Source organism: Balaenoptera ricei, chromosome 5 (genome assembly GCF_028023285.1).
Source record: "Balaenoptera ricei isolate mBalRic1 chromosome 5, mBalRic1.hap2, whole genome shotgun sequence".
NCBI classification, from domain to species: domain Eukaryota; kingdom Metazoa; phylum Chordata; class Mammalia; order Artiodactyla; family Balaenopteridae; genus Balaenoptera; species Balaenoptera ricei.
The window spans coordinates 6,563,663-6,580,176 of NC_082643.1; the positions used below are offsets into that span (position 1 = coordinate 6,563,663).

The 16,514-nt window shown below is 41.8% G+C and overlaps 1 protein-coding gene and 1 non-coding gene across 3 annotated transcripts; one reads left to right on the top strand and one right to left on the bottom strand.

Moving 5' to 3' along the window:
- The first annotated feature begins 3,420 nt into the window (after positions 1 to 3,420).
- On the top strand, positions 3,421 to 3,527 carry LOC132366825 (U6 spliceosomal RNA). Its single transcript, XR_009503548.1, has one exon. It is a non-coding gene; the product is annotated as a U6 spliceosomal RNA (small nuclear RNA).
- A 3,221-nt stretch (positions 3,528 to 6,748) lies between these two features.
- On the bottom strand, positions 6,749 to 15,437 carry NPY1R (neuropeptide Y receptor Y1). 2 transcript variants are annotated; one of them, XM_059922366.1, is made up of 3 exons: positions 15,204 to 15,437; positions 8,626 to 9,475; positions 6,749 to 8,510 (listed from the first exon to the last, which is right to left on the bottom strand). In XM_059922366.1, exons 2-3 carry the CDS (start codon positions 9,322 to 9,324, stop codon positions 8,058 to 8,060), a joined length of 1,152 nt encoding a protein of 383 aa, XP_059778349.1. In that variant the 5' UTR covers positions 9,325 to 9,475; positions 15,204 to 15,437; the 3' UTR covers positions 6,749 to 8,057. The 2 variants fall into 2 exon arrangements, with proteins under 2 accessions (XP_059778349.1, XP_059778350.1); XM_059922367.1 differs by lacking the exon at positions 15,204 to 15,437 and adding an exon at positions 14,546 to 14,601.
- Positions 15,438 to 16,514: the final 1,077 nt, after the last annotated feature.

Sequence of the window (16,514 nt, forward strand, 5' to 3'; positions counted from 1 at the left end):
TCTTGTAGACAACATATAAATGGGTCTTCTTTTCTTTTTTGATCAGTTCTGGCTATCTCTGTCTTTTAATGGGTGTATTTAGACCACTGACATTTAAAGTGATTATTGGTTTAGTTAATACCCACCATAATTGTTTACTGTTTTCTATTTGTTGCTCTCATTCTTTGTTTCTATTTTATTCTTCCACTCTTTTACTGCCATTGCCAGATTTAATTGAGCAAATTATATGACTCCATTTTCTCTCTTTTCTTAGCAGATTAGTTATGCTACTGTTTTAAACTTTTTAAAATGATTGCCCTAGAGTTTGTAATATACATTTACATCTAATCCAAGTCCACACTCAATTAACACTTCACAAGTAGTGCAAGTACCTTATGATAACAAAATAATCCCTTTTTTTCTTACTTTCTCTTTCTGATACTTCATCGTTAGTGTAAAGCAATGCAACTGATTTCTGTATGTTAATCTTGTACCCTGTGGAATCTGTTTATCAGTTCTAGTAGTTTTTGTGTGGAGTCTTTAGGGTTTTCTAAAACCTAAAATCTTTAGAGTATCATGTCATCTGCATATAAGGACAATTTTACCTCTTCCCTTCCAATTTGCATACCCTTTATTTATTTTTCTTGCCTGATTGCTGTGTCTAGGACTTCCAGTACTATGTTGAATAGAAGTGGGGAGAGTGGGTATCTTGTCTTGTTTCAGATTTTAGTGGGAAAGGTTTCAGCTTTTCACTGTTGAATATTATATTGGCTGTGGGTTTGTTATAAACAGCTTTTATTATGTTGAGGTATGTTCCCTCTATACCCACTTTGGTAAGAGTTTTTATCATGAATGGATGTTGAATTTTATCAAATACTTTTTCTGCATCTATGGAGAGGATCATGTGGTTTTCTGTCTTTTCTTTTGTTGATGTGGTGATAATAACAAAATAATCTTCATTCCTCCCTCCTGTCCCTTGTAAAATTGCTGTCATTCATTTTGCTTATACATGTATACATTTATGCATAGGCATATATATTGATATGTATTCAATTATGTGTGTTTACATATATAGGTAAAATAATAACTTCAATTGTGTAAATTATTTTGTATGTTTATGTATATATATAAATTGTTGCTATTTTTGTTACTATTACTATTCTTAACAAACTGTTATTTGTTAGATCAATTGAGAATAAGAAAAATAAAAGTTTTTATTTTATCCTCACTTATTCTTTCTCTGATGCTTTTCTTTTATTTATGTAGACCTGACCTATTTTTCTTCTCTAGGAAGAACTTCTTTTAATTTGAATATGCTATGCCTAGGTATAGTTTTGTGTGTGTTTCCTTGGCATTTATCCTCTTTGGTGTTTTTTTTGCTTCCTGGATCTGTGGTTTGGTGTCTGACGTTAATTTGGGGAAATTTTCCCTTATTATTGCTTCAAATATTTCTTCTATTACTGTCTCTTTTTATTCTCTTTTTGGTATTATTCCCATTACACATAGGTTATACATTTTGTAGTTGTCCCACAGTTCCTGGATATTCTGTTCTGTTTTTGTTTTGTTTTGTTTTGTTTTGTTTTCAGTATTTTTTCTCTTTGTTTTTCAATTTTAGACATTTCTATTGACATACCCTCAAGCTCAGAGATGCTTTGGTAAGCTGTGTCCAGTCTACTAATGAGCCCTTTAAAGGCATTCTTCATTTCTGTTACAGAGTTGTTGATCTCTGGCATTTCTTTTTCACTCTTTCTTATAATTTCCATCTCTCTGCTTACATAGTCTATCTGTTCTTGCATGATGTCTATTTTATTCATTAGAGCCCTTAGCATATTCATCATAGTTATTTTGAATTGCCAGTCTAACAATACCAATATTCTTGCCACGTCTGAGTCTGGTTCTGTTGCTTGCCCTGTCTCTTCAAGCTGTGTTTTTTTGATTGAGTATGCTTTGTAATTTTTTCTTAATAGCTGGATGTGATGGGTAAAAGAAACTGTGTTAAATAGGTCTTTAGTGACGTAGTGGTAAAGTGTGGGTGAAGAGGATGTATTCTACAGTCCTAAGATTAGGTCTCAGTCTTTGAGTGAGTCTCTGAACAGTGAACTTTACAAGTGCTTCTCAGTTTGTTCTCCCCCCTTAGGAGGGGTAGGGTGCTTACATTTGGCTGGAAGGTAGAGAAGGGTATTTCCCTTCTCTAATATGGAAGGCTAGAGGTAGCTGCAGTTGGGTATTTTCCTTCCCCAAGGCCAGTTAGACGCTGATAAAAATCCAGCAGGTTAGGCTCTGATAAAATAATTCCCCTCAAGGGCAGGCCTTGTTATGAAGCACAGAATGTTCTGGCATATTTTAAAATGGTTCCTTTTCCCCTCCTCCTGCCAGAAGCACAAGAGGATTTTTTTCCAATATTCACGGTGGAAATTCGGTCAAGCTCCTGAAGGTAAGAAACATAAAGTGTGCCCCGCCCCTCACCCATGACTGGTTCCCTTGGAGTTTTTAACTCTCACACTTGTCCACTCTAAGCCTCTGCCAATTCACCTATTAGAGTTCAAGGTTTTCTGCCCCAGCACTGATTCCCGTGGAAGCTTCTCCTCCAGTAAGTTGTGAGTCTCTGTATCTGCTTGTCTCTCCAATTTGGGGCCAGAGTTAGTTGAAAACACTTCTAAAAAGTTAATTTTATGGTATGTCAATTATATCTCAATAAAACAGTAAAGGAAAACATTGGCCAGAAATCCAGGTGACCCTCATAGTTTTCATTCCTGATGCCAAAGCAAACAGAACCTTAAGCAAGGCTGCTTTTGACAAAGGTAGTCCTGTAATAAAATATAGTTGTTGTTGCTTTAAAACTATGTCAAAAACCACAGTTCAAAATGTAATGCTGCTAAGTGAAGGGGTAGTTGTGTAATTCCATCAAAAAACTTTGCTTCAGTATGTTTTTTGGTTTAATGAAATACTGTTCACCCTTGGTCAACAATTTTAATTGATGGTCCTTCATGTTCTCTCCCAGGCAGGATTCAAAAATTAGGAGTCAGGTAGGCACAGTCCTTACCCTAAGAAAGCACTCATGATGCTCCAGGAGCCAAGGAAGATGGCTGGCAGAAATTAGTCAGGCTTCAGCCCTACCTATTTATTGGGAAAATAGTCCTGGAAGATGACTCAGGCATTGGCTGGGAGACTAGAAAGAGTAGGGGTGTATAAACCAGGAGGGCAGAAGAGATCAAGACCTGGAGAAAGGGAAAGCAGATTTGTACTGATAACCCTTGCGTGGGACAGATCTGTGTCTCAAATCTGCAACTGGGACTGAATCACCACGATTAGGAATCTGTGTTAGCTCTTAGAGGACAGCTTGGAAAATATCTATATTTTACCTTTCTGAGGTTGTTTAGGATTAGGGCAGGCCTGCACTGCAGATAAAGGTTAAGAATGATCCAATAACAAAAAGATAGGGTGGTTGCTTGGGCAGCACATATACTAAAATTGGAACGATACAGAGAAGATTAGCATGGCCCGTGTGCAAGGATGACATGCAAAATCGTGAAACATTCCATATTTTTAGTAAGTCAGAGAAAAACAAGTATCATATATTAATGCATATATGTGAAATCTGAAAAACTTGGTATAGACGATCTTACTTACAAAGCAGAAACAGAGACACAGAGGTAGAGAACAGACGTATGGATACCAAGGGGGAAGGGGGAGGTGTGGGTTGAATTGGGAGATGGGGATTGACATAAGGATACTATTGATACTATGTCTAAAATAGATAACTAATAAGAACCTACTGTACAGCACAGGGAACTCTACTCAGTGCTCTCTGGTGACCTAAATAGGAAGGAAATCCAAAAAAGAGGGGATATACGTATATGTATATGTTTAGCTGATTCACTTTGCTGTACAGTATAAACCAACACAATATTGTAAAGCAACTACACTCCAACAAAAATTAATTTTAAAAAAAGGTAGGGACACAGAGGTGGGGGAATCAGGCAGAATCTGGCATATGGGAAACGTTCTCAGTGTATGTCAAAGGCTCATCGTCAGAAGCCAAATTGCCTGGATTTGAATCCTGGCTGTCATTTACCAGCTGAGAGACATTGGACGAATTCCATAACATCTCTGTGCCTCGGTTTCCTCTTCTGAAACGTGAGGAAAGCATTAGCTGTACTTTATAGGGTAATTTGTGATAAGTGCTAAGTATGTGATAATTTTGATTGGAAATAATAGCAATGAAATAAACCCATTGTAGAATTATATGTTTAAAAATATATATGTATTCACATCCATACAATGTGTTGCATGTACACACACACAAATATATTACTAAAGGAATCACTAAATGAAAGAAATTTGAGAAATCTTACTCATTTGCCCTAGAAAGCTATGCTCTCCTTCTCATAGGCTCCAACTCTTAAGTCTGACATGTTGTTTGATGGCCCACGGGGATAAGTAGACAAAGAAAATAGGGAGACTATGAAAGAATTCATGGTCACTGAGAAACTACATTCCAGAAGAATCCCTGATTGCTGAGAAAGCAATCTCAGCTGTGAGGAAAGACCTAGTAGTGCCCAGGAACTCTCTGAACAAGGCCAGAGTTATCCTGGAACTCCAGCTTAAGTTGGCCTCTTTCCACCACTTTCACTGTTGTGGAGGAATACTTTGTCAAAATACACATTTACTTGGCTGTCAAATTTTGAAGGTATAGTATAATGTGCATGTATATATCCGTGGAATATTTGTGGAATATAATATGCATGTATATATCCTTGGAAATTTTGAAGGTATAGTATAATGTGCATGTATATATCCTTGGAAATTTGTGGAATAGAAGAGTATAATGTGCATGTATATATCCTTGGAATATTTGTGGAATATAATATGCATGTATATATCCTTGGAAATTTTGAAGGTATAGTATAATGTGCATGTATGTATCCTTGGAAATTTGTGGATGAGAATATCCAGTTAACAGTAAAGAAATAAAGGTGGTATGAATAATCAAATACTATTTTAAGTAGAATTATCTGAAAAGGGAATTCTTGTAATCATCACGGCCATTTTCCCTCCACTCTTCCACGTCAGTCTTTTCTGCAGCTAAAATCAGAAAGAAGGTGAATGGTATTATGTCCTAATAAAGTCACGTGTAAGGAAAGAAAAAGAAATGATCTCCTAAAACTCTATCATAGGTTCAGCACACTGATGGGCTTGGCGTCACTGGCCAGAACTTGGTTTTGTTCCTGCTGCACCTGCTACACAGGGAGGGGCTCAAATTTTTCAACGTGAGCTTCGGTTGTCTCTTCTCTAACGTGGTCACATCAGTCATGCATCTTCCCAGGTACTTAAGCCCTTGACATAGTACTTGCACAGGTAAGTGTTTTAAAATGCTGGCTATTATTTTCTTCTAAATTTATAAAAGCTACATTATAATTATGCTCTTGTACTAAGCCAACAATTGATTTTTATTCTAAAGAAAACCCAATGGTTTGTTTGTATTCATTTATTTTTTAATAAATTTATTTATTTATTTATTTTTGGCTGCTTTGGGTCTTCATTGCTGCACGCGGGCTTTCTCTAGTTGCGGTGAGCGGGGACTACTCTTCCTTGCGGTGCGTGGGCTTCTCATTGCGGTGGCTTCTCTTGTTGCGGAGCACGGGCTCTAGGCACACGGGCTCAGTAGTTGTGTCTCGCTGGCTCTAGAGCACAGGCTCAGTAGTGCAGGGGCTTAGCTGCTCTGCGCCATGTGGGATCTTCCCTGACCAGGGATCGAACCCGTGTCCCCTGCATTGGCAGGTGGATTCTTAACCACTGCACCACCAGGGAAGTCCTGGTTTGTTTGTATTTAACATGCATGTTTATTTCTTCTTGAATCACAGTGGATCTGTGGTCGACCCTAGACTTTACTACTAGTTCATCGACATCTTTGGATAAAAGAGAAGAATTTGGTATTCAGGTCATTATTTATGAAAAGCTAAGGAATCAGCAGCCTACATGGCTAAATGAAGATTTTGGAAATGGTATCTCAGCAAATGTGCTAACAAGAATGCACCTGCATTTTCAGGCTGTTCTCAAGCAGCAGTTTGTTTCCATAGCACCTAAGTAGAGAAAGACTAAATCTCCCATTCACCCCCCAAAGCAGAAAACACCAGGTAGTTTCAAATTCCAGGTTTTGGTAAGGAAAGATGATGACATTTTCCAATACGCATTAAAGGTTGGTTTTAGAATTTTTTTCCTTTGTTAACTAAAAGTCATTCTTAGGCTATAATTTGAACTCATATTAACATTCAATGCAAAAGACTAATACTTGTCTTACAAATCGTGTAAGTTTCTAAAATCTAAAATGTCATTTTGCTTAGTTTAGAAAGGAGAGTGACATAATAAAAGAGAAAACACCTCTTTGCTAAAGATGAACTTAGGAGGAGGAGTCCAAGAAAATTTCAGAATGTAAAGTCAGTACGATCAATAATGAGAGGGAAGGATTTGTGTCATTATGTATTCATTCAATTGTTTAAAAAAAAAATTTTTTTTAAAAACCTTCTAGGTACTTGGCAGTTTGCTAAATGCACTGGGACACAGAATCATGTAAAACAGTCTCTGCCTTCATGAAGCTTCAGGAAGCCAAGGAGAGAGGCTGGACCATCAGGGGTTATACCACAAGGTAGAAAATGCTTCATTAGCAAACAGACAGAGGATGCTGCAGAACTTCATGGGAGGGAGGACAAGGGGCTAAAAAAGGAAAAGAATAAATAAAAGAAGCTAAAGAGAGTCACAAAAGAGACTATTCAGAAAAAGCAGAAACAATTTTAATAAAGAAAATGTCTGCCCTTCTAAAATCAAACACATTTAATACTATGTCTGTATAATACATCAAAGATATGTCTTGTTCTTTAAAATATCTTCCCTCCCAATGATTCTGAGGCTCAATCATGATTACAGGGTACATGAAATGAAGTATATTAACATGACACAACCCCTCAGTACATAGTGCATGATTGGTAAGATTCCACAGGCACACAGTTCAAACAAGTTAACATGAGCTACGTGAAGTGTCCTCAATTTTCCTGTATTTACCCCTGCTACCCAGGGTGGACATTCTTTCAACATTGTACCTTGGTGTCCTTTGAAAGATGGACATTAAAAGTTAAAAATGAGTTAGTATATAGGCACTGATGTATAGAAAATACACTTTGTGGTTATATATATTGTTAGCTGGAAATAAATGCCTTTGAATTACGTGTATATTTATGCTAGGAAGCTTGACAAACACTGAACAGTCTGTGAAGAATGGAAAGCCTCTTGACCATCAATTCAAATAAATATAATCCAACCATATGAAGCAATACTAATTTACTTGTTAAACTAACTACTCTGAAATCATTTGGTTGTCAGGTACCAAAATAGTTTTAAAGTTAGGGAACTGCTGTCCCACTTAATCCTTGTGGGTGGCCCAATTCCCCAAGATATTCACAGCTGAGAAGTATTTTTAAATGTATTTTTTATCTTACGTGATAATCAATTAGGAGCAAATGAACTCCTGTCTTAAAATTTCAAAAAAATGCAAATCACTTTTGAATGACTTCAGACGAGGCATACAGGACACAGACTCTCTTCTAGCTCACACCCTGAATGCTGCTTTTGCATGCCATCACCTCTGCAACAGGCTGAAGCTTGATGCCTAACCTTACACGGGACTGCCCAATCTACTGACAATCTCATCGAATAAGGATGGCCCAATCAAGTGAGAGCATCAGGTGTAGTGCTTCTAAAGTCAGTGAACAGTAATCCTTTCAAGAAATTTCCTTCTAATAAATACAATATAAAAGCCTTTCTATTCTATGCATAAGTTTACAAAAAAGCACTTCAAAGATGTCTGGTCAAAACTATCGCCAGGAGATTCCAAAGCCCACAGGTTTTGTTCCAAATATAATTATGACAGCTCCTACAGAAGCAGTAAAAAGCAAGACAAGAAAATCTTGATCTTTCTTCAGTGATTTCAACCCTATTCCTTGGGAGAACAGGGAATTAAAGTCTGTTGCAGGTTGTGCTTGGTTTTAAACAGATGTCACCAGGGACCAAATGCTATGGCAGGTTCAGATTTTTTCAGTATCATCAGTGTGGATCTTTTTAAGCGTGACTGGGCTTGGCTGCTTCAGAGACGTCTTGGAAACATCCGTGTGCACGGTGGACATGGCGATGGTCTCGTAGTCGTCATCCTGAGACCGGAAATCACAGAAGTTAAAGAAGAACTGCAGGTCTCTCTGGAAGTTTTTGTTCAGGAAGCCGTAAAATATGGGGTTGACACAGGTGGAGATCATGGCTGTGAGGTGGCAGAGCAGGAATAACAGATTATGGTTGCACGTAGCAATGATCTGGTGATTCCAGTCGAACACGGTGTTGAAGATGGTGAGCGGCAGCCAGCAGACCGCAAACGCCACCACAATGGACAGCAGCATGATGTTGATTCTTTTGGTTTCGCTGGACCTGTACTTATTGTCTCTCATCTTGTCCATCATGTTGTTTCTTCTTTTTAAGCGTATATATATCTACAGGAGGAAAAAAATAAAGAGTTCAAATAGAATCACTCATTGAATGAGGACTCTTGGAGAAAGAAGGTAAAAATGGAAATGGTGGCGGCGGGGGGTGGGGAAGTTTTCTTACCTTGAAGTAGCAAATAAATATAAAACAGAGTGGGCCAAAATACTGCAGCACCAAGAGGAGAGTGGTGTAAGACAACCGGTGAGAGTCTGATGGAAATTTATCAAAGCAGACGTACTTGTCCTTGAACGCATCAAGGGTCACATTTTGGAACGGTTCATCTGTCAATACTTGGTAGATCAGGAAGGGCAGAGAAGAAGCCAAAGCAAGGACCCAGATGACAGCAATGCCTACGTAAGCATGTCTATTACTTGGTCTCCAGCCCCGTGGATTGATGATCAGCTGATGCCGTTCCACGGCAATGAGGACCAGAGAGAAGATGGACACAGTGATGGAAACACACTGCACAAACGGGTTCAACTTGCACATTGCCTCACCAAAAACCCAGTGGTCCATCAACGTGTAGACAAACGTGAAGGGGAGACACATGATAGCAACAAGCAAGTCTGAGAAGGAAAGGTTCACAATCAGGATGTTGGTGACATTTCTCAACTCCTTTTGTTTCAAGATGATGATGATCAAGGCCAGGTTTCCAGAGACCCCAAGAATGATCACAGCTCCATAAGCAAGAGCTAACGTGAATATCATGGCCAAGGGCAGATGACAATCGTCATTTTCGAAAGCCAAAAACTGGGAATTCTTCTCTGAAAAATTATAATAGATTGAACGATTTTCTACCTGGGAAAATAACGTTGAATTCATTTTCACTGGTTTGGCTATTACAGATGACTTTAGACAAATGGACAATATGTTTCCTCAAAGCAGGTCAAAGACTCAACTTATTTTTATTCTCCATATTGGAATCCATTTCTCAAAATTATTCTGAATTCTTCATTCCCTTGAACTGAACAACCTGTAAAGAGAAAATGACCAGTTGCATTACTAATTTTATTGAGGGTAGTCAAAACGAATTCTGACTCATAGTACTGTTTAAAGTGAAGACACGGAAATAAAATGTATTCTATATATACATCTTTTTTTAAATAGTAGAAAGAGTGCAAACAATTAGAAAAAAAACTTTAGTAATACTTTTAACTTGATGTGCTTTCACATTGAGTTTCAGCAAAATGCAGTGGTCTGTACATTAGTAAGGTGTGTATAAATCTCATGCCCAAAGTCTTACATAAACAACCGTCAGCACATTCCTAAACACTGTAGGAATATGAAGGTATTAAAAAAAAAAACAATGCACAGATTAAAACATATGAAAAAGATATGACACCAACAAAGGAAAACAAAAAAAAATTTTACCTAATTCTTCCTCTTACTATAAAAAAGAAAGAATTTATCAAGTTGTAGTAATAGCCCCACCAACACTGAACTGCTTTTTAAGGCAGACTATTTGGCGCAAGGACTTTAAGGAGATGATCGATACAGTGAAACATCAAGAAACTTTGTCCTGTGAAGGACTGCTGAAGGAAAAGAAGATGTTTAATCCAGAAAAGACTCACTAGGAATGGTGCAAACATCTTCTCACATTGGAATGGGTAGCATGTGGTCCCTGGCTTGTGGCTCAGAATCTTATGTCCACTCAAGTTAGAAGCAGGACCAAGGGAAGTGGATTACATTAAAAATATTTCACATCATTATGAGGAACAAAAGTTTAATCAAATGGAATGAACTGCCTGTAAACCAGCAAGTTCTCCACAGGCAACAGTTTGTAAGTACTACTCGAAAGGCTTGGGGAAGTTCTCACATTGTGTAGGAGATTCAACTGGGTAACTCTGAAGCTCTTTCTGACTTTAAGATTCTATAATATTATTAACATGTCAGAAGCTTTCAAAAGATTTCTAAGGTTTTCTTCAAGTAAATATCCTCCCTCCCCACTAGACTATATATAGATACAATCCAGGGATCTAAATTTCAGTCGTACTTTTGATCTTTCACAGCATTTTGGGATAGGAATACTCTTTTCTTACCAACAAAACAAATCACAGACAACAGTCCTGTAGAGCTTAAAAGCTCCTTTAAAAAAAAAATCTCTGATTTCCCTTACGTTATTAAGTAAATATATGAGATGGGGTTTCTTATGTTAATTAACAGGCCATTGTGCCTGCGTTAAGAAACAGAATTGCATTTCTTTCTTCTGTGAGAACTATAAAGAAAATCATGCAGAATTACTTCCATTGAAAAGGAGACAAGAACTTTAATGAACAAAATATGCTTTTGCCTTTTAAGAGATGCCACTATTGAACCTTTCCTTGGGTGCTTTTGCTTTCTAGAATACGGGGTGTTTTTTTATTATAAAACTACAACTTATAAAACTGAAGAATAAAAAGAAAGGTTGCTACCACTTAGTGAGAATGAAAACATCGGGACTAGGAAAGGTATCAAGTGGGAACGTTATAGAAACGTTCTCCCCTCTTCTTGTCAACAGCCTGGTAAGACTCCTGAACCTCCCTGGTAACACACTTTTCTCTCAAGAATACCAAAGAGAGAGAATATCTGTGTCTCTCAGTGTCTGAGAACAAACCTGGAGCAAGCAAGTGCTAATCTAAAAATTCTTTGGAAATTTCGCACTAAAGAATTCAAGAAAATTTCGCATCATAAATCCTAGTCAGGTTGCTGGCAAGATATTTAACGTCACTGCGCAGTTATCTGAGTTTTTCTTCATTAGTAGAACTAGCATGACAGGAAAATGCATCTTCTAACTCCCTACCCACGGCTCCCCGTCTGCACACAGAGCCAGGTGAGACACACAAGGTAGGGACCACTGAGCCTCCTGGACCTGACACTTGAAGACCGCTACTCTGCCTTACACTCCCGGTCTAACAACCCCACGGGGCATGTTCTGTACCAGGCGGGCAGGTCCCTTCACAGTCACCAAGTGCCCTGGCCCGTTTTAGCTTCTGCATCTTCGCCTCTGCAACTCCTCATCACGCATCCAAATTCTACCCATCTTTCAAAGCACCATTTAGTCCCTTGGATGCTTAATTGGTTCTTCACAACTGTAATATTACCTCTTGAAGGTAGGTACTATGTATATTTCATACTACTTTGCGAATATTAGATTTAGAATAAAAATGTGTTGATGACACAGTAGGTGCACAGATGGAATAATAGGTTCTTGTGTGATTGATATTAACATCAATAGCTGAATTCTACTGTCGACCGAAAAAAATCCACAATCTAAAAGTTGCGAGTTATGTTTCATTCGGCGGACTCGCTGAGGACTCAAGCCCGGGAGGCAGCCTCTCAGATGCTCTGAGGGACGGCTCGGAAGAAGTCAGGGAGCAGCCAGGATATACAGGAGTTTTTGCAAGAAAAGGCAGGTAGCTGGAACGTCAAAAGATTGCTGTTAATTAAAGAAAACCAGACATCTCACGTTAATGAATTTAGCACTTTTCTATGTATGGGAAGATACAAGAGTCTGAGCTCATTGAAATATTATCTGGAGCCAGTATCCTGTTCTTTCCCATCCAGAATCCCCTCAGGTGCACCGTCCAGGGTGACTGCAGGGGCTGATGGCTTGATGCCCACAACATCCTTTGTTTACTGATACAGCAGGCGGCAGGGGACATTCTTGTCCACACTATCATCGTCCTTTGACGTGCAAAATGGAGGTTAATTATAAGAGCCATTTTACTAGGTCAGGTACATGGTGTGCGGGGGTGGGGGGGGAGGGAATGTTCCACTTTGTGCAAAAAAAAGAAAAAAAAAGGAATTGTTTCTGAAAGAGAATTCATTCATCCAATAAATATTTATTGAACACTATTTTGTGTCAGGCAGGGTTTTAGTAGAGACTACAGTGAGGTTCCCATTGAGTTTCTAGTCTTGTGTGCAGAAGCAGACGAGAAAAAATAAATCAGTAAAAGAGACAGGACACAAGACGGTAGTAAGTGCCCTGGAGAAAAATAAAGCAAGGAAGGGGACCTGGGATTGTTGGGATGGCAGCTGTTAACCGGGGGCGGGAAGGCCTCTGACTGCCGGAGAAGATGGCATGTGAGTTAAGACCCGACAGCGAGGAAGGAAGCCAAGCAGATGCCTCAGGGATGCACCCCCTGTGGAAACAGCAAACATGAAATCTTGACGACTGGAGTGTGCTTGGTGTGCCGAACAGATGAGAAGCGAAATAAATGAGGGAGAGACTATAGCGAAGTAGCTGGGAGGGTAAGCAGGGGAGAAACAGACTCTGCAGGGCCTTACTCGGTGGGACAGTCTTTGACTTTTTCTCTGAGAAAGACGAGGACTCCCTGGAGAGTCTTTGGTAAAGGCATGAAGTTCTATGACTTGTTTTAAAATTACTGCTCTAGCTGTTGTTTGCAAGGACTTAAGACAGGAGAGAGAAGTAGGGAGATTCATTTAGAGGCTAGTGCAATAATCCAGGTGAGAGATAATGGAGGCACAGACCAAGGTGTTTGCAGTGAAAAGGAAGAAAGATAGAAAGTTGATATCTACCAACTGACTTTGACAAAATTCACTGCATATGGGACTTAATGCAAACACTTATTAAATTATTACAATTTATGGGCTACAAAGTTTTCTTGCAGATGAATTTAGGTTAAATATACTGAAACTCTACTCTGATTCCTTTGAAATTACATTTGCTAGACATATCCTGTGAGAAATAGCATTTTTCTTACTAAGTAGAAGTTAGCTGTACAGAAAATGCAAACTTTACATTTTTTTAATGTATTTGAAATCAGACTCCTTTGCTAAATGCATGTCATTCCAGTTGGGTAAAACAGTTCTGCATTGGATAAAATGTGTATTTCCAGCCTACCTATTATACTAAGTATAATCTCAAGGATGAATAACTGTCAGAAAATAATATTGAGAAAGAATTTACATACGTCATCTTTGACAAGGAAAATGATTTGATATTTACTATTCCAATATATATTTCTAAAGTAAGGTATGCAACTACAGACGCTGCAAAAACTGAAAGGTTGTTGCATCTCACTATAGCTGCCTTGTGCCTTTAGAGACAAAACAGAGACACTACATACATCCAGCTGGCAAATGAGCCCCCTTCCAAAGGGAAATTTGCTTCTCCATTCCAATTAGAATGCTGGCCTTTACTGCTTGCTGTTCTTAGAGCTGTTAACTGCCTGAGAATACAGCTCTCTGGTCATAACCTGCTGCAGATAAATTTTCTCATATACTCAGAACTGGCTGCTTAACTCCCTTGTTTTTGGAAAAGAAATGCCAGCCTTGCTACACGCGTCCTCCCAAAGTTACTGCTAGTTTATTCACATGAGTTACATAATTCTCTGTTCCTTTCCCTTCCAGGAGGGCTTGCTCAACTGACAGCTGCCTTAAAACAATGAGGAAAGACTAACAAAGCAGTAGTCACCCACCGAAAAGCGCGCTGTCTTTGGTCCTGGGTGAGGAACCCGGCCGACAGCCTTCTCTCACCGGGGAAGCAGCCTGCAGTCGTGGGACTGACAGCCGCTGTTGCTGGGACTCCGCTCCAGGCAGAGCCCCGCAAGCTCCGTGCTCCCCGCCCCCCCACCCCCCGCCTGTGTGCCACCCGACAAGTTACGCTTTCCCATAGGGTCCTGGTGGGCACGGCAAATCTGAGAACTCTTTAACAAAAAAAAAAAAAAAAAAAGGAATGTCAAGACACACTTCCTCACTCTCCCCTCCCCTCCCCTAGGTTTTTCCTGAGTTACCGAACTCAGGAAATGGGATGTGTTAAATCAAAATTCCTGTCGGCACGCTTACGCGCCCACCTTTTTCATATCGCGTTAACTAGGTGAATTGCCCCCAACTGTCCTCATTCCTAATACTCCCTCCCCGCCCGCCCCCCCCCCTCATACACACACACTTGCCACCCATTTGTCAGATGTCTCTACCCATAATGATGAGACTGGCAAAGCAGAAAACATCCAAAACAACCAGAACCAAACAAGCACAGCCCAAAGTTAGTTGACTCTGGCCCAACATCAGTCCTTAAAACATTCGCCTCTCTGCAATCTACCTGGAGACCAGCGGGCCACTCTTAGGCCACCCCCCTCTCCAGTCCGTCCACAGTCTCCTACCCAGCCGCGCTCCACCACCACCGGTGCAACGGAGCTGAAGAGTTGGACGATGGAAACTCGGAAGTAGGGGACAGTACGATGTCTCCTGGGGACGCAGCGCCAGGCTGGAGGGGCCAGCGCCGGGGGGCAGGGCTCGACACAGCCCGCGCGCGGGGCGCCCACCGGGGCCCCGGGCCGCTCCGCGCGCACGAGTGCGGCGCGCAGGGCGAAGGCCGACCCGCGAGCCCTCCTCCCCCGGCCGTCCCAGCCGCGCGTTCCTCCGCAAAAGCTCAGCGCGGCCGCGCCGCGGAGGCTCGGGAAAGATGCCAGAGGCAGCGAAGGAGGGAGGACGACGTCTCCCCAGAGCCCGAGGAGGGGGACTCGGACCCCGTAGAGCGGCGTCGGCCCCGCACCGCGGGCGGTCCCGGGGGGCCGGTGGCTTGGAGCACCTCGCGACCCGCCCGCGCGGGGACCGAACCGAAGGCTGCCTGCGCCCGCGCCGCTCCCCAGAGCTCGCTTCGGGACTCGCGTGCCCTTTCTTCCTCTCCCATCCTTCACCCCACCAGTGGCGGATTCCTCTAAAGTCCGTCCTTCCAAAGGGGTACTCCTGAAACTTACCCTCTCTGCCGGCTGACGATCAAAGCGGGGAGGGCGGCCGCGGAAGGGAGCGCAGCGGGAAGGAGAGCCCGCGGGCGTTCCTCCGGCTCAAAGCCTAAAGGTTGGTGGGGAGGGGAAGAGCCGCCCTTGAAGCGGAGCTCCACCTCGTCCCGGCCACGTGACAGCCCCCGGGCGGCGCCGCGGCCCCCCGCACCCCTCCCCGGGGACTCGGGGGGCAGCGCGGGAGCCGCGCGCGCTGTCGGACCGCGCGCGCGGGGCGGGGGTGCGCGCTCGGCGCTCGGCGCTCGGCGCCCGGCGGGGGCGGGAGGGAGGCGAGGCGCTGGGCGGAGGTCGCGCCCGCGCGCCGTCGCTGGCGGTCGGTGCCACCTCGCGGCGGAGGCTGAGCCGGCGGCGCGGGCGGCGGCGCCGAGCCCGGCTCCGGGGAAGGGGGCGCGAAGCCCACCGCGACTGCGCCGCTCGTGCGTGCCTAGCCTCTCTCGTGACGTCCGGAGCTTTCTCACGCCGGAGCCAGAAGTTTTTCCTTTTCAGCAGTGAACAAAGAGAAGACCTCAAAGAAGCAAAAGGAGCGAGTCTCCGATAAGATGGAAGGGGCTTTTTTTTTTTTAAGTCCTTCTTTCTCTCCGCTAGAAAAATGCGTTGAGGCAGATTTGTTCCTGGCACCGAGCTGCTCCTTTCAGGGAAGCACGAGGAGAGGAACATTTTCTTGCGGGTCAGAAAGAGTCATTGCCATTTCCTCGGTACTTAATCTACTACCGTGCAGAACAATATGAAGGAATAAAAGAACAGAATGTACACAGAGCACGTTGACGGTGCAAAGCCATCCTGGTGCCTGATGATTCAGGCTAATTTCTGATACACTAACCTCAGGTGTTTTACATAGTTCTACTCTACTTCGAAAAGCCAAAGTTGTGTAACACACACACACACACACACACACACACAGAGTGATTACTGATGTAGATGAATACAACTTCTTCCAAATCAAACTTTCAAGTAATAAAGAGTCTTCCTAATAAAGATACAGGACACTGCCTAGGAGATACTTACAAGTTTCATTACATAACAACCATGATCGCAATCTGTCTTCAAACTAAAAGCAGAACAAGATTCTGAGACAAATGGATTTACTTGAACTTCGTTGAAAATGTTTTATTTTTCTAGTTATTAGACTGAATAAATTCTATTTAAAGCTCAGTAGAAACTCTAACTCATTCATTTATACAAATAATGATGTACACAATCTCTGTTGTCTCCCACCCCCCCGCCACCGGGAAAGGTTTCTAAAATATTTGTCATTAGGTATATTTTTAT